Source organism: Perna viridis, chromosome 1, assembly GCF_037379345.1.
Source record: "Perna viridis isolate PV_CMFRI_1.1 ecotype Kerala chromosome 1, ASM3737934v1, whole genome shotgun sequence".
Taxonomy (NCBI): Eukaryota; Metazoa; Mollusca; class Bivalvia; order Mytilida; family Mytilidae; genus Perna; species Perna viridis.
This window is the reverse complement of record NC_142445.1, coordinates 36,033,597-36,055,575: the sequence shown is the minus strand read 5'-3', so window position 1 is coordinate 36,055,575 and position 21,979 is coordinate 36,033,597. Positions and strand designations below refer to the sequence as shown.

Below are 21,979 nucleotides of genomic sequence, written 5' to 3'. Positions count from 1 at the left end.
ACAAAGATTATTTGGTGAAGTAAGAATGAAACCAGGACACCTCTTGTCTTTTCTTTATTGTACACGGATGCCTTGTCTTACAGTGTATACATTGATGATATTCAGGGGATAGAAGTAGTCTTACTAATATAGTAACAATCACTTGAACTTCATGAGGTAGTCGACTGGGCAATTAAGGAGAAGATTAAAACTTCTGTCTGACTATTCATCAGATATATTGATAGAAAGTTTAAATCATTCTCAATTGTGCAGTCAACAAGGAATTCATCAGGTAATTGTCATTCTATCAAGGGAAGACCAACTCTATCCTCTGGACATCACCATTGTATGTGCTGTAAATTTTTACTGCGTCATGTACTCCTCCACCTTTCTTGCCATACATAAAGAAATGATAATTACAGGACCTATCTGCTTCTTTTTCCTGAAAAATCTAATTTTGAATCATTCGGTCTTGCCGTGAGAATGTGATAGTCACAAATGCATTGAAATATAAGTTGAAATGTTCAAAATATTATTTCAGTTTTTTGTCAAAACAATTACTGTATCCGTACAATTTCATCAGTGAATTTTTTTCAATCTTCTTAAACATATAGGATATACTGGTAGCTAGCACAAGTTAAGTATAAGAATACCTTCTGCATAAGAATTCTGGAATTCATCATCATATAGGAAATTTTGAAGTAAAAAAAAAGGTTCTGTATGGAGCTGTTGAAAATTATTTCTCTTACGAAGGACTTTCACTTCTTACTGCTTTATTCCTATCAACTTAATGTCCAACTTTCATTTATTTTGCAAACTCTCTAGCCCATAAAACTTCTTTGGAAATAAGTCATTCAAATGTATTTAATAATTTGCAACAATTGTTACCAACTGTTTATATTTTCTTTGATGTTTCCATAAATGAAGAAATAATGTGTGAAAAGCAATAATAAAATGTAATGTTTATTGCAGTTTCTTTATGGTCATCAAGTTTTATTACAAATTTCCAGTTGATTTTTAATGCAACTGAGAGAAATTATTGGAAATTGCACTGTTCTGTATAGCATGCCCTTTTGAATAGGTTTTTTCCATGGCTGTGGTATTTTGATTGATGCATCTTCATCAGTGCTTTGATTTGACTTAAAAACAGGTGGGAGAAACAATTTCTATTTCATACAATGAATATCAAAAGGATTTGTTTTCTTTGTAGATTTCTATATTTGTGCCAAACTTCTGATTGTTTCTAGACCACTATGTTTAATTGTGTAATATTTTTCAACAGTGGCCAGTTTTAAATGTAAAAACTTGTTATCATGCCTAAGTACTTTAACCCCACCACATTTTTTGGACCTGTCCCAAGTCATGAATTTCTGGCTTTTGTATGTCTTGTTTTCGTGTTCATTTTCAGTTTATTTTTTTTTTGCTTGAGTAAATAGAGGCAATTCTTTTGCTGTACCTGTGTATGATTTTGTTTAGTGGCTGCTGCAGCCAGCCCTGTGGTGTGAAGGTTTCCTCAGCATTCATTAAAGGCCCGTGGGTGGCATTGAACTGACATTTTTCATCTTAGTGGGGTTGTTGTCTCTTTGACATATTCACCATATCCATTCTACTTATACTAGAGTTTTTGTATCCTTAATAAAGATCCTGTTAATGAGTGAAAGTAAATGTTAAGTATAGTAGGATCTGGCCTTAACAAATTTTAATGGTCCAGCATTAATTTATGGTCCCAGTCCTTTGACCAGTGCTAACAACTGATTGTTGCAGAATTGGTGTTTTAAAAACAAAGAAACATTGAAAGCAATTTTTGGTTAACTAGATTAGTTATAGCTTTCTCTTCCTTGAATGAAATTTTAGTTCCCATTGAAATTTGATACAGTCATAGTTTAATTTGGAGAATCTTTTGTCACTTTAGGAAAATAATAACATCTTCAATCTTAAATTCATGGGAGGTTCAGGTTTGATATTATTTGTTAAACCTCCCACGTTAAGGGTGTGGGACTTCCACAAAATCAATGTAAAATTTAGAATATCCCATATAAAGATGTAAAATTTGTGGGAGATTTTTTTTTTTAGAATTATTATATTTTCTGTGAAAAAAATAAATACTGGTATATGAATTTTTACATAAAAAATTTGTTATTGCGATAAAATCTCCTTCATGAAACAGTATCAATCAGGGGAGAATCTCCCACATGAGGTGTTCCAAAGGTTAATAGGTATAGATTTGATAGGTCAAGAACTCCAAACTGTGTCTGTAAATATACCTCTGTAGACCTTCCATTTTCCTAAAAAACAAAACACATTGATTATATGAATAAATAAAACTGTTCCACAAATAAAATCAGTCTGAGGCAACCATATATCAGTTTTATTCCATAGCAATTTATCTTCAATAGGGCAGAAAGTATACTAATCACACTAAGTGGTCATCTATAGTGTTTTCTTGGTTGTCATTATAGAGATGGAAGACTCCGAGAACAAGATCAGATACTGGCCATCGATGGACAGCCGTTAGATCTGTCGCATCAGGAAGCAATACACATTCTTCAGAGTGCACAAGGTCTTGTGCAGTTAGTGGTAGCAAGAGGGCCATACCCAAACCAACAACAAGGGGAACAACCATCTAGTCCCCACAAACAACAGTTGTCCAATGTACAGTCGGAGGGTTCAGCCGATATGGTTGTAAGTACTTATTTATAGAAATTTTGAAAATTGTTGTTAAGTGCATATTACTATAGTTACACTGTTATTGGTTATGACAAAGTTGGTTAAAAAAAACATTTTAAATACATGATAAAATTGACATTGGTTTAAACACATGATAAAATTTACATTGGCAATTTTTTTGGGTGAAATTGACTGCTAATTACATACATTTGTACTTATAGAGTGGTATAACTGGGTACTTTGATTTATCATTTTGATGGCAAATTCAAATCAAATAGCTTTAAAAGAAAAAAAGTGTATAAATTATTTACTTTTAACAAGTGGTAATGTTAGAATCAACACATGTTTAATTTCAGTTGTTCTATAATATTGATTGCAGTTTTCTGATATTTTACATTCTAAAGATTAAGGTTATATTAGTCCAAACACTAGTCATGACTTGGAAAAATTTTTTGTCAGTCTGCTTGTAAGCTTTCAGTACTGATTACTGCATTCCTAAGTCTCTAAATTGGATATTGTTCTAATAGTTTCAAGTCTGTTTTGTTTCCATGGATATCAATAAATTTCATAAATGTCTATTGTCAGAGTTGATTAGCAATTGTAGTTGCAGCAGTGCATGTATTACCTGTGCTGCTAATTATCATGATGTGATGCATACCTACCTGATAAACAATAGAATTAGCAATACACATCACTGCATATCAACAATAAAACAAGATAATAGACAGAGCAGGGTGAATGAGTCTGTTTCTTCTGTATCTAATCTATGTTAGAATTGTGAAGCACATGTTGGGTGTACATATAGACTGTACATGAGAGAAAAGATGACAAATAGTGGCTGGTGGGAATTATAAGACATTAGAGAACTTAATGGAAGATGGCGGGAGGGAATAAAGGGTTTAACTATCTCCTAGAGGTTGATGGAAAAAAAAAATGCTGTGTGAAGTTTTGAAAGATGGATTTTAAGGAAATCAGACAATGGGTGGCCTTTTTTGCCTCAAATATAATCAATACATCAAGAATATAACTAAATTTTTTTTTTTAAAAATGTAAACATTACAAACACTTTGATGGTTATTTCTGAAGGTATAAGTACTTGGATAATGCAATAAAATCATTACAATTTTTTTCTTCATATGCCACACCTTGTACACAATTTCGCCTGATTCTTAGACAGAGAAGTACATGTATTTAACCAGTGATGTTAGATCTCAAAACATTTGCATTTTCATGTAAATTTCTCAATTTGTTATTGTTACACTAAGAATTCTTTATATATTTTGATTTATGTAAAATATAAAAAAACCTCACATTTTTTTCATAAAAGGTTATCTTGAGTTGAACCTTTTGCTTAAGATTTGAGAAAAAAATCTTGCATTCAATTTTACTTCAGAGCAAAAGGGGCATTTAGTGAATACTAGATTCAGTCTTTCTGAAACTCTTTGCTGATGGATACATATAGCAGAAAAGCACATAAAACACATTGAAGTCTCTTCATTCATAAAAACACAAGATAACCATGTAACCTATATATCTTCTAATTAATAGCTGAAAATAACTAAACTGTATATTACTTGCAATTTTTTTCCGAATCAATAATTTTTCTGACGGTATACAACCTTCCTTAATTAACATGAAGGTTTTTTAACCTTTTACAGCACATACAATGGTAATGCTCAGGGGATAGAGTTAGTCTTCCACTTGATAAAAATGGCATTCACCTGACTAAGTTCTTTAAGTAGTTGACTGGACATTTGGGAAAGAGATATAACTTACTGTTAATGAATTTTGAAGTTTTTTGTGAAAGTACTTTCATTCGTGGATACCAATTTTTGTGGATTAGAAAAGAAACACGAGTTCATGGATTCTTTATTTTGTGGTTTTGTGATTTTCAGTATATACATCAATGGAAATCTCCTCTTTGTTGGGAACCAAATTTTGTGGTTTGGTCTACCCACAAAAACCATAAAAATTGGTACCCAATAATATTTTCACAGTAAATCACTTAATTGTCTGGTCATTTTATCAGTTGATTATCATTCATTGAATAGGAGACCAACTGTATTTCTTGAACATCATCGTTGTTTGCACTGTAAGAGCTAATGGCAAAAAAAGATGATTTCTGTGTCAAAGAAGTAGGTTAAGTGTGAGGTATTGAAAATAAAAAAAGTCCTTTAAGCGTGTTTACATGCTCTTCTCTTACTGGAAATAATTGCTTTGGAAATAGGACATGACTATAATACAAATTATTCACAGTAATTCCCATCTTCCTGAAATTGTAAATTGGCATTCTAAGACTTGAAGTCTTTCCAAATTTTCATACTGAAGTATTTTTCCCACTGTTTGCCTTGAATTTCTGTATAATAATTGAACTACATGATAAAAGTTCAACAGACTAAATATTGGTTCATTCAAGCAATCATGCATTTATTATTTGATTTTTTTTTAAACCATAGAAATTACAATTGTTACTCCCTCTTAATTAAGTTTGTCATGGACAAACACAAAAAGTCAGAAGTGTTGAATTAATAATAACTTTTTATGTCATTATAGAAAATGCAGCATTTTCACTGTGGCACTGTTAATGTTGTTTTTTTTGTGTATGTGCATTTTTTTACCAAGACCTTTTTCTGACCCAGATTTTTCTATGGTTTTTATCAAAACTGTTTTTCTTCCTTCATCTCATACCAAGTTGTTAATGAAATTTGAGGTGTGATATTATGTTTTACAGTTTATCACTGAAGCAATGAAGGTTTGTAAAGGAATACCCCCACAGTGCTTTTCAGGTCATGGTCACTTAGTTTTGGCTTTCTAGTTTACAATGCTGCTTATAAAGGCTATTGCAAGTTTCTATTGGATTTTAGTCAACTATGAATACTACTTTCTTTTATAAGAACTGGGTCCAGTTTCATAAAAAAAATCTCAAGTTAAGGTTTTCCTCAAATCCTTCCTCAACTCAAATTTCGACCAATCAAATCACTTAAAATTGTAGATTTTAGGAAAACCTCAAGATTTGAGGAAATATCAATTTGATATTTTTTTGTTATGAAAGCCAGGCCTGATTGCAGTATTTTTTTTTTTGGATGTAATAAACAAAAAAGTTTCAATGTTTTTCTACTCCCTCCTTAAGTCAAGGGGTATAGTTATCCTCGTGTTGGTTTTCCCACCTGTTCCACTAACTTTTGGCTTTAATTGTAAATGAAAGAACTGCTCAACCAAATCTCTTCATTTTTGAAGGATTTTTTAAATACAGCTCTATTTTGATTAAATTATGTCTCAATTGCTTTTACCTTTCAGAAGTTACATCCCTTTTTTTCACTTTTAACAATTTTGTTACTGATGTATCTGTCTTTGTTCAGCACACTTTAACTTTCTGAAATTCAAAAAGAAAAAGATCTGAAGTCTTAACTCTTACTATGCCAAAATTTTGTGCTATCTTTGCTATTTGTAGGCTCACAGACTGCTCTCGCATACCAAGCTAACTTAAAAATCCCAAACTCTATAAGACTCTGATTTTCTTGGCGTGATATATACCACACTGCATCTTGTAATTTCCAAAAGAATGTGACCTTTCATAATGATTTTTTGCTATGCTTTTGTTTGTTTTGTTAGTACAAGAAAAAAAAAGTGTTAGTACTAATTAGACCTGTATAGCTCTGGCTTGATGTGAAGTATTTATATAAACAGATGGATGGTTGGTAGGGTTGTGAGAAAATATTTATCCTACCTTATCTGTCTTCCAAAAAATGACAAAAGCACTAGCCGTAGTATGCTCTCTGTTATCCGGGGTTGTTCTGGGCTTCATCTAGGCTTGGTCATACTTAGAAATAAAATAAATAGTGTTTTAAAAATGCAACTAGGTCATATTTGCAACACTTAAAACTTGCATTATCATTTTTGATTTAAATTATTAATTTGGTATTATGGTATGTTCTGTATCACAACAATTGAAATCCAGCTTCTGGTCTATAAGGACTTCATGGCAGTGATGAATGCTCGCAATTGTTCTGAATTTGGGGCATTATTATTTTTTTGTTTCGAAAAGAGGAAGGGGGTGCTTCACTTCTATGCACTACATTACTAAGGAAAATGTGAGGACTGTTTGGCTCATTATATTGAGAAATGATATATCTTCAGATCACTACTTCTAGTATGAACCAGTCTGCTCATTTGGTCAGATATTCTAACTTTAAGGTCTCAGTATTCCATTAATATTCCTAGAGACTTAATTCTATATTTTTAGGGTTTTTAAAAAAAATGTGTAAATTGATTCAATAAAACTTTCACTTATGTAGCATTTCTTAGGACATGTGAAAGAATAATTACCCGCAAAAAAATTAGGGTGAGTCCATGAAGATTGACAGAAAAGTAGTCTTGAACTATAAAGAGCCATTTTCTCTAGTTTCACTTTCGTTTTGCACTCATCAAACCAATCTTTTCAGTCGAACATTTTTATGTTATGATGTTAAATTTTCTTAACAAAAAGTTTGTCATCTTTATAGTGCTGTGTTTGCTCTATTTTATAAGTCAATGTTCATATCTTTTGACAAAACATTAGTTTGTAGAGAGGCAAAAAGAAAACAATATATTTTTATACCCTCCATGTTTTGACATACACTTGCTCCGGGATATGCAATGCAATACTGGTACCTTAAATGAAACAGTCTTTGGAATTTGCATGATTTGTTCCCCCTTATCAATGATATCTCTCAATCTAGCCATCTAAAGAGAGAGAGCTTGCATTTTTCATGTACATGTAGATTTCTGCACATTTTTTTCTTAGGTCATTCAATCAGCCCAATGAATTATAATTGCAAATTGATTCTTTCCATATGTAAATAATGAACTAATATTTAATTTCTAAGATTTAAGCCAGTAAGCTTTCACAATATGTTATAGAACACTAGCACTTACTGAGTCTTGATTATGACATTGCTATGTAAGACTTACATAACAAAGAATAAGTGTCAACCACAGTTAATTAAACCCCATTCATAGCCTGGTTTTTGCTGGAAAATTAAAAATTACAAATCTACTTATCACAGTGGAACTGGCATAACTGCTGCTGCTTAATAAAATGAAAGAACTTTATAACATAAGCAGCCAGTAGAGTCACATTGGGCTATGAAATACCACTGGAGACAAATTATATAGTCTTTAACTTAAGAAATTTATAAATGTCATAGGTCTTTCTTGAGGAAGTGTTGCTTTTAACATTTAAATTGAATAATGAGTAGAATTAAGTTGCCATGGTGCTTCATAAGAAATGAAAGGAATAGATTTTTTCAAGCTATTTGAAATTATAGTTTCCATTGTAAAATACATTGAAATTTTTGTTATTAACAATGCTTTCAATTGAAACAATATCTTATGTGTGGCAGAGTGATTCCAGGGTAATACCTTTTTGTGTTCTTTTATAAATATGATGTACCTAGAAATTAACTATTAAAATGAAACAGTCTTAGGTATTTATAAATCTAACTTATTGCAGCCTGCCCTGTAGTATGAGGATTTCCTCGTTGTTCATTGAAGACCAATGGGTGACTTTGGCTGACATTTTCATCCTGTTGGGGTTTTTGTCTCTTTGGCATATACACCATACCTATTCTTGTTTTATGACACTTTTAAAATGGTAGTGACCTTCAACTTTGAATTTCCTGCTTAGTTAACTTTGTAAGAATTCTGTAAATTTCTGTTAAATAAAAAATCCTATGTATGTTTTTTTTATTTTTGTTCAAGTTTAGGATCAACTTATTGTGAATGTACTCATATTTGTTGACACAAAATTTTTGTACCCCAGTTCTCTGATAGGCATATGGAGTCCCATACTATGCCAGTCTGTCAATTTGTTCAAATAACTTAAAAAATTATTGCTTTCACCATAGTAAGCTCCCTAGGTTTTTCTTTGCCTCTCAATTTTTCTGTTAATTTTTCCATATGGGACTTGCAACATGGAAAAGGGGGATGAGTACTGGTATATCATGTGCTGTTTTGGAGCTGTTAATTGTAGGTTTTTAAAGATCTGCTATTTTGTTGAGTTTTTAAATCAAATGTATTATCAGAACATTTTTATTTTTAATTGGAGATTTTACATTAAAGTCATGATTTTGATTGAACCATTTGAATCAAAAAACTGGTTTCAAATGAACAATAATACTTTTCACAGTAATTGCACTTGTCAAAAAAGGTACCTTACTTCTAGCAATGCGGCAACAGAAAAAATGTTGTTGTTTGAAAGCTCTTCTATAATTGGTTATTGATAAAATTATTTTGAATCAATGGAATTTACATCACTAACCTATGTTTTCAATGGAAATACTTGCTTTTTGTTATAATTTTGAAATTCCTAATTGACAAAGCAGACAGAACCTCAAAAACTCTAAACATTGCATACTACTTTAGCAGTAATTTTTGAGAATTAAAGTTTCTGTGGACCTATGTTTAAAATCTATTTTGCAAGCTATTAAAGTCTGTAGACATAATTAAAAGCGAAATGCTATAGTAGCGAGCTATTGGCATTGGAGTAGAATGAGAGTAATTCTCATTATGTTAGAGTCATCAAATTTCTATTTAGATAATAAAAGGTATAGAGAAAAGGCCAGAGCACTTTTACATTTTAATTAAATTGGAAAAATACCAATAAAGGAAAATTGAATACTTAGAAATTAATAAAACAAATGTCTCATCTGTTATGTTTAGATTTCAACTGGCATTTTGTTGAATAGTAAATATTTAAAGACACTTTTATGTGTCTAGGGATCTAGCAAATGTCTTTGAAAGTTTAGTTTTCTGTCATGAACTACTGTAACTTATGTTTGAAGTGCTTTCTGCCATGTCAACACAATTTTGGTTTTTGCATCTGAATGTCACATCTTTTAACACAAGTTATTTGTGACATAACTTTAATTCTCTCAAATTACTGCTAAAGTACTTTGCAATGTTAGAGTTTTTGAGGATAAAGTAAACTGGCATCCTTATGATACTTTGTAAACATTCGTGGATCGAGAAAGGTAGGGTGGGGGTGGAGGGAGGGAGTTGTGTGCTGGGTTGTTTCTTGTGATTGGAACCCCCTTTTGTTTAAGTCTTAACGCTGTGTGTGATTAAGCTTTCCACTATTTATCAACACATTTGTTTGGGTTTCAAGGATGACCGAGGCTTCTCTGTCCTTGACATACATTCTTCTGGTTTCATTATCCCAGTATGTCACATGACCTTTTGAATATGGTGTCTGTTCCATCCATGTCTAGTTATATAACTTGTATGGTTATGTCTTATCATAAAGCTCATGAATAAATGCAGATAATTTGAGACAGATGTTATGGCAAATATGTTCAATTGTAAAAAAAATTTTGTTTGCATGTAGTTCACATTTACTATGTTATTGATGTAAATCATTTGTATCATCAATTTACTGCAATGTGATACCTCTGTACAAGTTTCAGATTCATTTTTTATCAATTATACATAAAGATGTAATTAATGTATTGACAGGTAATTTAGTCATTAGTTATTGCTTTATCTGCTTTGTATAGAATGGACAGTAATTGTAGTACATAGGATTGATTTAATGTCATGATGGTCTGATTTTGTTGTAACAGCATGTTATATTGTGAATATCATACAGCCTTGTAAGTTTCTGTGAACCTATGTACAAAACAGAACAAAAGTCGTTCCTTTGATGTGATATTTAGTGAAAATCTGATGCTAATTTTAGGAATCCCCAACTAGGTTTGGTAAAAAGATTATGTTCATTTTGGTTGGTCAGAGGTGAAAGTTCAAGGGTAGACAGTTTTTATGTGGATATTTGCGGCTAATTGCTGTATAAACACACATAGAAAATATTTTATTTAGTGGACTGGACTGAGATATAAAATTATACTGAATGTCAAAGGTCAAGGTCATTTTTTACCATTTCTTCATTGATTTTTTCAGCTGAATACAGAATGGACACAAATTGAAGTAATTGATCTGATTAACGATGGGACAGGGTTAGGATTTGGGATTATCGGTGGACGTAGTACAGGTGTTGTGGTGAAAACCATACTTCCTGGTGGAATAGCTGATGTGGTAGGTATTGATAAATACTGTGAGGAAAAGTCTTGGATTGTTGGCATGAAAATGTTGAAAAAAAGCAAGCAAACTGAAGTAAACTAAGAATGAAACCTATTCTGTTTTATGGAAATATTTTTTCACCAAGAAAAGTATTTTGATTTCTTTAAGTACCGATATATTATTTTTATTTTATAAGAAAGTGCATGTGTAGCAGGTGCAGCTTCAAGGAAAAATGTGCCAGATGTAAGCTTTTTCTAAAAATTAGATTTTTTTTTTCATGAAATCTTGATTTTTCACAAATTCTATCCACAAAAAGTTGCCTCGCTTTGCTAAGCCTTTTATTCTATATATGCCCCCCTCAACCTGAAAACCGTGATCCACCCCTAGTTTATAACTTCTTTTACTTGTTTACAAGTTACTATCTTGTGTATTTCTAAGCATACATGTAGGTTTTGTATTTGATTAACCCCAACAAGTTTCTAATTTACACATGTTTTGAAAAAAATATTTACTTTTGAAAGTAAAGGAAAGCACCGTACTGTGAAGGTACTTGTATTTTTTTGTTTTATTCTATTTTGATTAATCCTGTGAAAATACTATTGTATGTGGATACCAATTTTTGTGGATCAGGGAAGAAACACAAGCTCATGGATTCTTGAATTCGTGGTTTTGAAGTTTTCAGTATACACATCAATGGGAATCTTCTATTTTGCTACCCAGGAAAACCACAAAAATCGGTACCCCACGAACAATAGTACTTTCAAAGTATTAATCAAGATAAATCCAGAAATCAAATTCATTGTAGAACAGAGACAAATGCTTTTAAAAAACCTTTTGATAGTTATGTGTCAGTCTTAGTAAGAATCAAGCTGTGGGTTACACATAGTATGAACAAAACCTACCATTTTGAAAGTTTGACTATTTGCACCATCAAAATGAAGGAAAAAAGACAAGAATTATCATATCCTGTTGGTGCTTTGCACTGCACTGAAAATGAATATTTCAAGGGCAGATTACTCTGTCAATGGCCTCATTTTTCTAACATCCTATTGAAGAAATTATGAGCAAATCCAGTGATGCAGAGATCAAATAATGGTCTTTTCAAATAGGGAAAGTATCCTTGAGTGATACTATATTGTTAGATTGGTGGGGTTGTGACATGAGTGTTTTTTTATTCTTCTGATTTTGCCTGATTCTTATAAGTTCTTACACTTAATAAGCATCATTAAACCCATCCAATAATGGGACACAAAAAGGTAAAAATTCTCAAGAACAAGAATGAACCCATATAAGATAAGATTCAAATGTTTGTCACTTTACCATTTTTTAACATAGAAGCATAATTTGAATTGTTCTGTTATTTGATTTCAGAATGGACATTTATTAAGTGGTGATCACCTACTACAAATAGGAAATGTTAATGTTCGTGGAATGAGCTCAGAACAAGTGGCTCAAGTTTTGAGGCAATCTGGAAGTCAGGTTCGACTCATTGTAGCTCGTCCAGTTATAGAGCCACCTGCCATGCAAATCCCTCATGCTCCTATAGTTCCAACTCTTCAATTAGATGAACATATACAACAGATAAATGCACTGTTAGATACTACAGAGACCATACCAGACATGACTGTACCCCCGGGAATGGATGGCATTGTTCAGGTTCATCATGTATGTATCTGTATCACTTTTGGAAATGTCAGTGTTTCAAACTTAACACACAATTTGGTTTTCAAGTTGGTCCAAATTTAGGTCCAGAGGGTGAAAATTAAACTTCATTTGATCTTGACGGAGGTTAAATCCCTGAAATAAGTTCTTTAAACACATTTACTCTGTAATAGACACTTAACATGCTTCAAAAATTTAATCACATTAAAAATTCAGAGTTGGATCAAGCTTGAATATGTACTTGTCTATATGTGCCCTAACTATTCAGGGTTTAACAACTGATTTGTAGCAAGCTGCACCCTGTGGAGTAGTCTATCGATTGATCAGGAAACTTGATTAACACAATAAAAGTACCTGCAGAGTAACCTAAATAAATTTTCATGTATTTATCTATATAGATCAAATATGGAATAGGATAAGTTCTAAAGAAATTTTTAGAATGAAAGGTCTATGACTAATTGAAATCATAACCACTGATTAACCCAGGGAAAATTTTAAAACATTTTGCATAACCAATGGGTTGTTTCTCAGACATTCTTAAAAAAATTAATTCTACAACCTTTGACCTTCACTCACTTGAAACCATGGGTGAAAGATATCTGTTTTAACTGAAAGCTAAAACTAGTAACTGTAAAAGCAGGCAGATTTCTTATTTTTTGTCTCCTCTGCGATGAATGTCAGGAAAGGTGAGACTTTTTTTAGGTATAACTTTCCTGGCACCTGTGTCCATATCCAAGTAAAGATTTTCATGATAAGTTTTCTGATTAGGTCAGTTTGATATGACTTATGCTATGTCAATCAAATTTGGTATGCAGTTGCATTAGCATCACTATTCCACAATTCTGTATCCATTTTTTGATTAAGTCATTTTGAAATGAACAACTTATGCTAGGTCAAACATAGGAACTTGTTATTTTTATACATTAAAGTTCTCCATTCATTAATACATAAATCCCAACTCATTTAGCTCTACAATCAACTAAAAGCATTGTAATGCTTGAGAGGATAGTATGATCACAAAGCTTTTGTGGCCATTAAATTTGTACAGTCCTTGAACAATATGTAATGACCCTAACCATGCAAGATATGTATGAACTAATTGTAAGTTGCAATTAAGAATTAAAGAATTAGTCTTCTGGGAGGTCCTGGTGGTCATGGTTAAACATTTATATTGTGATTAATCATTTAAGAAAAAGTAGGAACACTTGGGTGTAAACAACAACTATTGCTAAGAATCAGGCAGGTCAATTAACAATAGTGAGTCATTGAAAAATTTATTCTTCCTATGGCTCTGTTAAAAAATGTGAAGATTTTGAAAATGAATTATGACAAGGGACTCAAAGTTCATGATTTAGGATATAACTGTCACGAAAAAGTGCAATCATAAATCAATGATGAAATTAAGACATAAATCACAGAAACTCCATTTTATCATTGTTTTACCACGGGCTGACCATTTATGTCCCATTTTTTTATAAGAAATATTTATATATTAAAATATCAGCATAAATGTTCAGCCTGTGGTAAAACAATAATAAAATGGAGTTTCTGTGATTTATTTTGATTCTAGGAGGACAATTAGTATACTTTTTTATATGTTCATGACCTATTATGGTAACATTAGACACACCATATTTGTCCACATTTGGCTGTACACATTACATTATGTCAGTTGAAATGGTTGCTAGTGAAATTTTGCTTTGTATTTTTACGTCAAATGAAGTAAAGGGCAAATTAAGTAGAACGAACACTACTGAAATGAATGATAACACGTTGGATAGTTATGTGTGTTTGTTTACATCATTAAGGTGGGCAGTAATTTACACACTGACAAGCCATGCCCAATAAGTTGTTTGCTTGCTCATATAGCAATTGAAAATCAACCAAAGTTGTGGTCTCAAAGCCTTTTAAGGACATCATATTAGAATTTGTGAAAATTCACTCATACATCCATTTATCCAATAAAAAAAGTTGTTTTTTTCTTATAAAGATCGGTGTTCCCAATAGAAGACAATGAATAATTAAATTTCAAAATTGACTTCTTATTTTTGAACTTTTTAGGAAGGTTACTGTAAATATAAGTCGAAATAAGATTCCACATAAAACCTCTCTGAACACTTAAGTTTGTCAGAAAGAATTTGTCAGATAAAGTTTCCCTATTAACACCTAACATTGTGATTGACAATTCGTACCATGGTGTCTGAAATCTTAATTCTAAGTCAAATTGAGACAGGTCAAATTGTCAATTAGCTTCAGCATATCACACAAATTCTAAATAACCCTGACTTTACAGACTTTTCCTAGATTACTACATGTTTTGCTGTCATCAAAGCGCTTAGCGTATTACTTCAAATGGATGTTTGAGTGATTTTAATTCCCTGCAGTTTGCTGGAAGTGTAATTGATACAAATTATTCCAGGATCAAGTGATAGGAATAAAACCTGAGACTTTATGGAACTTTATTCCATTAACTTTTTGTAGTTATTTATTCTTTTTTAAAAGTTAATACATTTACAAATTTGTAGCTGTAACATCTTGATGTAGGCTTCCCATTTATTTTTGTAACTATTTTATGATTTTCTTAACTTCCAATGTCTGTCTGTTTAAATAACAAGATTCAGTTCTGTTGAAATAATTGTATCAAGAGAAACTTTTGGAAGACTAATGGTTATTTAATGACTTCAAACAAAAAAAAAACATGTATGTATATGGTTTGAATGTTATTTTCTTGTGACTATTTTATCCCCTGAAAACAGATATTATTTGATTTAAGAGTGTGTGGGGTGGTTGCATCAAATTTAAAATAAAAAAGACATGAATTTATTAGACTAAGGATAAATCCTGGATGAGAAATTTTCAAAAGGTTAATGGAATGAAAGCAAGAATATCAACAGTATTCTCAGATAATTAAATTTGATCCCCCATTAAAAAAATGGCCATAAAGATTACTAATAGTACTTTTAGACTCATTATTTGACAAAAATAAGCAATTGCCATAAAAGATAACTTCACAGTATTCTATTGAGTTAAAATTTGTCAAAATTTCTGGTCTTCAGTTAATTATTTCTTTTATTTGCTGCTTTGAAAGTTTATATTGAATGGTACCACTACAGCCTTGGTTCCCTTGATTACTCTATAACACATTAGTTGTTATTTTAAGTGTAAGTTTTTGTAAGAATCAGGCAAAATGGGAAAAATCAGAAACATGTATGTCAAAAACCCATTGATCTGACAATATAATTTCACTCAAGGAGGCATTCTCTATTTGAAAAGACCATTCTTTGATCTCTTCATCATTGGATTTGCTCAGAAATTTTTCAATAGAATGTTAGAAAAATAAGGATTTTGACAGTTAACTGCCCTTGAAATGTTCATTTTCAGTGCATTTCAATGGAATTATCACTCAATTTACCAAAATGGTGTGGAAAATTTTGTCTTTTTCCCTTAATTCTGATGGTGCAAATAGTCAAATTAAATTTTCAAAATGGTGTTTTTTTCATGTTTGACCCACTGCCTGATTCTTACAGAGTCTGACACTTAAAATTCAAACTATATCAATTGATTTATTGAACATTTAAAACACTTGTAGTCAGGAAATATTGTTGCATGTGCACAATATCTTGACTATGCTGCATTTATTTGATTTTTATATATTTATATGTTTTATATTATGTTCAGACAAATTGCAGTTACATCATTCATTTATAGAGAATTCTGCACTTCTTGAACTCTATTCCTTTGTGGTTTTATTGATGAAAACAATTTCAATATTAGATTGTTTTGTCTTTTTCAGCCTGGCTTTGATGATATGTCACCTGAATATCCGGAGATTAATTATTTTGATGTCGAGTTAATGAAGGACAACCAACAGGGGCTTGGTATCACAATTGCTGGTTATGTGGGCCGTGATAACAGTAACCCTGGTAGGTTATGATAAGTTTTGTTTTGGAAGTATGCTGTGTTTTTTGTAGAATGGGGTAAATCAAGAAAAAAAAACAGGGTCTTGGTATTACAATTGCTGGTTATATGGGTCATGTCAGCAGTAACCCTGGTAGGTTATGGTTGGTTTTGTGTTAGTAGAAATGTATTCAGTTGTGTATTCAGAGGAAGAGAAAGATCAAGGTCAACCAGCAGGGGCTTTGTATTATAATTGTTGATTTTGTGGGCCATGACAACAGTAACCAAAAGTAACCCTTGAAAGTTATGATGAGGTTTAAGGTGGCATTGGTCTATTGATAAAAGGAAAGATCAAAGTCACAAACTGGGTATGGTATTTATGTTTCTGGTTATATGGCCATTTGCCGTGATAAGTTTTTTAAGGATGTTTAATCAGTGTTCAGAGAAAGACACCCTCTTAAGTTTTCAGAGATTTAAGTCAGAGTACTGAATTTCTTTTGAAAGAGGATAAATAAAATACGAAAAACTGTAGGTTACTAGCATTTACTGCTGGACTATTGAATTTGAATTGTTTTGTATAGGTATTGGATGTGTTTTGCAGTAAGGATTGATAAGGGGCAATTACTGTCCAATATAGTATGTAACAGCTGTTATCCTGTTTAGTTTGTACAGATAATAAAAGATATCTTTGTGTTCCTGTGTTAGTTTAGAAAGGGTTAATGACTGATGTGGACAATCTGCTACTGCCTTTGAGGATTGACAAGAGTAGTCTGGGAAAGAAATATTAATAGTTAAGTGAAGTGCATGGTTGCTATAACAAAAAGTTGCTTTGCTTACCAGAATAAGGTACTCTTACAAGTTCTGTCTCAATGGACAAACGAGAATTAAATATGCCTGCAAAACCATTTGTTAATTATAGTAACACTGCTTATGATTTTCATTAAAGTCATCCTTATGCAGCAACACAAATTATCATTTTTAAAAATCTAAAATTGAAACCCAGAAGTTTATTTCCAAAGTACTGGTACAGTACTATGAATCAGTTGATTTGCCTTTATTGTCATTATCAACTTCAAATTTTTGTTTTGTTATAAAGTATAATATACCAGTAGGTCACAAGATCTTGTATAGTACTCTGAAAATAAGAATTTTTGGATAAAGCATACCTGTTAACCTTTGGAACAGTCCATGTGGGATATACTCCCCTTTTGACTGTCTAATGGGGGATTTTTTTAGGGAAACACAAATGTTTATTATATAAAAATTCAATTATTTGTATTTTTCACAGAAAATATAGTATTTTTAACCAAAAAACACCCACAAATCATACATTGCTGTATGGGAGATTCTAAAATATTTCATTGACTTTATGGGAGTCTCCCCTAATGTGGGAGGGTTAACAGGTATGATAGAGATATTTTTATATCCCCTTCAAACAAAGTTTGGGAGGTAGGTAGGTTTTACCTGGTCTTTCTGTCTGTCTGTCAAGGAACTATTTTCTAAGCAGCTTGCAGCATTGTTATGAAACTTTGTTAGATGTAATGTAACCACATGGAGATGTGCATACTGTCAGGAATTTAAGTTCAGGCAAAAAATGTAGAAATGATGACTGATGGACTTACGCATTTTTTCAACAATTCCTGGTCTGATGCATTGTCTGCAATCCCTCCGTGCAGGATTGTAATGAAATTTAAAGGAGTCGTTAGATTACTATATTGTGGTGTGCATATTGTTAGGAATGATTGTATACAGTAAATTTGCTGTGATATTCTATCATTCTATTATTGTGTTGTCAACAAACAAATTCTGTTTGGAGTTGGATGTTTTAGAATGGCATGAAATTGTGTGTCAAAAGTGTATAGTCTATCTCCCCTAAAAAATTAATTCCAATATGAATCATGTGTCCACATTGGCCCCCAAATGCACATGGTTCTACAGGCTACGGGGGTATTAGTCCCATTTGGGGCAATGTCTACTTGTTTCAGGATAGGAAAGTTTAATGTTTAGCTTGTAGGACACATTCTAAATGACAAAGTATGTTTGGTAGCAGAAAATTACATGTTGCATTCTTGGTCTTAATTGACAAATCTAGAAAACACTTGAAAAGATAAAAGTTTCCCAGAACCATATAAAAAAAATCCAATAAATTTTGTAATAGTAATTGAGTTGAATGTTCCAATACATTGGTTGGTATCTCTATTCAATTGTAGACTAATCACACTCAGAATATTTGTCTGAATTATTGCTTTCCTTGACCGATTTCAATTACTGGTACTATGTTGCACCATGTTTGAAGTCAATTCGCTAGTACATTGTAAAGCGTTATGTAATTACAGATATTATTGCAAAAAAGTGTGAGTTGTCATTGTAATGTTAAAACTTGGTCTATTTGTTATTTGTCATTGTTGAAGTGATATTGCAAAAAAAAAATGCATCTTTGTCTAAGAGTAATCAAGGAAACCAAGATTCTAGCAGAAATCAGAAGAAAGTAATCCAAGGACAAAGAGCAGAGATGGAAAACAGACAAACACAACAAAGAACATAAAGTAATACATACAAAGTAACAAAACTAAAAACTGAGCATGGATCAGGTGCACCTGTAGGGTAAGCATCCTCTGCTTTTCTAGAGACACCCTAAGTGACAGAATAAAATTTATAAAATACACACATTAACTTTCCGTATTCACAGTTAGATATTGAAATTTCACATATTTCTTTTTCAAACAACTTAAATTCTATTGTTATGGAGTGTAATTTCTCAGAATCCCTGAATAGTTGTTATTCTAAATTCTCTAGATGGTCAAAAGTATTGCGCCAAGATAATTCTCTCTGTGGCCAGTTCAGGTCTAAGGATTTATTTGCTATTGAGACAATGCAAATATGATTTCCCTTTAGAGTCAGATGTCATCTTAGAACGCCATCTATTGATAACCAAGTGTCCACAGACAAATCCATCACCATATTCTTCTTCCTTGACCTAAATTGCTGCCTCACACTCGACAAACAATGTAATTATGGCGAAGTCTTCAAAATTACTTGCGTTTCGTTCGTATTGGACTTCTTGGGAATCAAGTGATTTCTTTTCTCAAACACTGGAAACTGCCATCTTCAGCTATTTAATCCAATCAAAGATATTTTTCTTTCCTATAGATTAGATTTTAGCAATTAAGAACACATGAAAAATCTGTGTCCGTGACAAATGCTATTTTTATGACTCATGATAAAACGGTCCTTTGATTTCCATTTGTCAAAGCATGATGAACATTCATATTCTGAAGGAAGTGTTTTTAATGAATCAAGATGTGTTGTAAGTTACCAAATCAATACATCAGAGTGGCGTTCTTTGTGAGAAGGTGGTTACCTTTTACCTATGACACATATTTTTGAGTTTCTAGTGGCATTTTAATTAAAAATACTTAAGTGTGATCCAGTATGTCAAAATCAAAATACATAGACAGAACATGAAAACAGGAAACAAAGATGCATTTCAGAATGAGGGATTTGGCCATGTCTGCTTCCTTATGAAAAATTCAATGCTCAAAATACATCAAAGCGAAAGATTATACAAAGAATTAGATTTTAAGTTGTAGGAATAAATACCCTTGAAAACAATACCCAGTAGTTGTCTTGGTCTTAACACTGCTTCTCTCCAAAACTTATTTTTCTTCATATTAGAAAAAAATTGTGAATACTATTTTATACTTTTTTTAAAATTATATAACTCAAACTTAAAACTGTATTTCTTATTAGGATTCATAATGTTTCTGAATTTTACCAAAATTTTGCTGTTTGGGATTGATGCCAGTTTATACTGTAAATTGAGGAATTATTCCATACATTAATTTTCAAAAATTTTGGATTTTTTTTTAAAAGCGGTTTGTAATTTTTGCCATTTTGAGAACAAATCCAACATCTATAATATAAATTTTTTTTTATATATATTTATAATTTTTTACAGTATTTAAAGACTCAAGGAGTGCTTTATTCCATTACTAAGCAGTTTGGGATCTAACAATTTATTTTAACTCATATCTTATTTGCTTTACTTAATTCATGTGTGTTTCTCCCTTTTCGTAGAAAATAATTTGGACAAGGCTCCAGATCAAAAAAATCATGTAAATTAGAGGTTTTTTTTTTTTTTTTTTTTTTTTATAAAGATTTCTAACCCAGTAACCCAGTTTAACCATTTAAAGATGAGAGAATGAGTTTCTGTGCTTTAGTTCAAAGCAGTTTTAAGTGATAGATCTGAATATGGACTTAAGTGCTGTAATCTGTAAGAATCAGGCAAAATTGAAAAAAAATAGTGAATCATGCTCGGTAAAAATAACGTATCATGTTCGGTAAAAGTAATGAATCATGCTCAGTAAAAACACTCAAATATGACATTTTTGGCACATAGTTTATAGTCTATTAAAGATGAATTGAATCTTATAAGTCTCAAAGGATCCAGAAAAAGTTACAACAGAATGATGGGGGAAAGAGAATTTTCTCCCTTTGACAATGAAACTGCAATGCAGTTCATAAAATTTATATCTCAAATTACTGACACTTAAAAAAGGAATGAACATTATTTCTGCACTTCAAATAACACTTTGAATAAGATTTCATGGAAGGACTTGTGTGTTTTTTGTTTCACCATGATCCACCAACTACCTGATTCTTACAGAGAATGGCACTTGAAACATAATGCAATCATTGAATCTGTCAACTTCTCAGGGTTTTCAAGTTTTATACATTCATCATCTTAATTTAGATGAAGACAGATGGCTAGCCAAGGTGATGAAATTCTTGGCCCAACAGAAAAAAAACTTTGCATAAGTGATTGCAGGACCATTGTACTGATTCTGATTGCATCTTTTATTGCAGAGTTCAATCAACCCTGGACTTCTTTCTTTAAGGTCTCTATATTGATGAGATTAATCTTGTTTTATTGCACCAATGTCAATCTTGGATAGATCTACATGTACTTTACAATAGATTGGATTGATTGAATGTACTGGTGCAGTAAGATTGCACCATTATGGCATTCGTCAACATGATTGCTAAACATTTGGTTTATACTTGTAGCTTGCTATTTCTTTTCATGATCAATACTTTTAGACCAAAAATGTTTTGTGTATTGTTGTTATGCAAGTTTCTAATGTCAGCTGGTCCCCTAGTCTTAGGTCTTCAGTGACATCAAAATTATTTGTCAAACCTCGATAAACACCTGTTAGTGACTAATGTCAGAATTTTTCTTGTTTCTTTGAGAAAATAACTGTTGCTATGGTTTTGTCTGTTTTGTTGGTATTTTAACAAGTCAGTTTGGGTCGCATTTATTTTTTGGCAAAATGGTATTTTTGATAGAGTTAAACAATAGTGAGTTGTTGCAATGAAAAATAAATTCTACAGATTAAATATACAGTATCATCGCTTTTCATTGATCTTAATGAATAAAAAATATTCACCAAGTTTTTTTTTACATAGTCATACATGTGCAGTGCAATTTATGCTGAAACTGCTTTTTTGGTCCTGACAACCATATTATATTGGTTGTTATGATGCATTATTCCCATTTTTGTCATGTTGAAATGTGACTTTGTTTTATTTTTTTATTTTATTAATTCCCTAGTGTAATGTTTGTTCTATAATTAACATGCACTCCAATCAACATAGTTGTATGCAGGTTGGACCATTGATTCAATAAATCAGTTCAGGTAGACATGTATTCTATTGGGATAAA

The 21,979-nt window shown here is 31.7% G+C and overlaps 1 protein-coding gene across 13 annotated transcripts in view; it reads left to right on the top strand.

Annotated features, from left to right (window-relative positions):
- LOC148628555 (multiple PDZ domain protein-like) overlaps nucleotides 1-21,979 on the top strand; it is a 157,630-nt gene that overhangs the window by 16,352 nt on the left and 119,299 nt on the right. For 9 of the 13 annotated variants that reach the window (XM_088590081.1, XM_088589975.1, XM_088590071.1 and 6 more), the window contains 5 exons: nucleotides 2,439-2,661; nucleotides 5,378-5,398; nucleotides 10,579-10,713; nucleotides 12,070-12,363; nucleotides 16,154-16,283. In XM_088590081.1, coding sequence (XP_088446207.1) covers nucleotides 2,439-2,661; nucleotides 5,378-5,398; nucleotides 10,579-10,713; nucleotides 12,070-12,363; nucleotides 16,154-16,283 — 803 coding nt within the window. The remainder of the gene's footprint in view (nucleotides 1-2,438; nucleotides 2,662-5,377; nucleotides 5,399-10,578; nucleotides 10,714-12,069; nucleotides 12,364-16,153; nucleotides 16,284-21,979) is intronic. The other 4 variants (XM_088590015.1, XM_088590004.1, XM_088589983.1 and 1 more) reach the window with 1 other exon arrangement.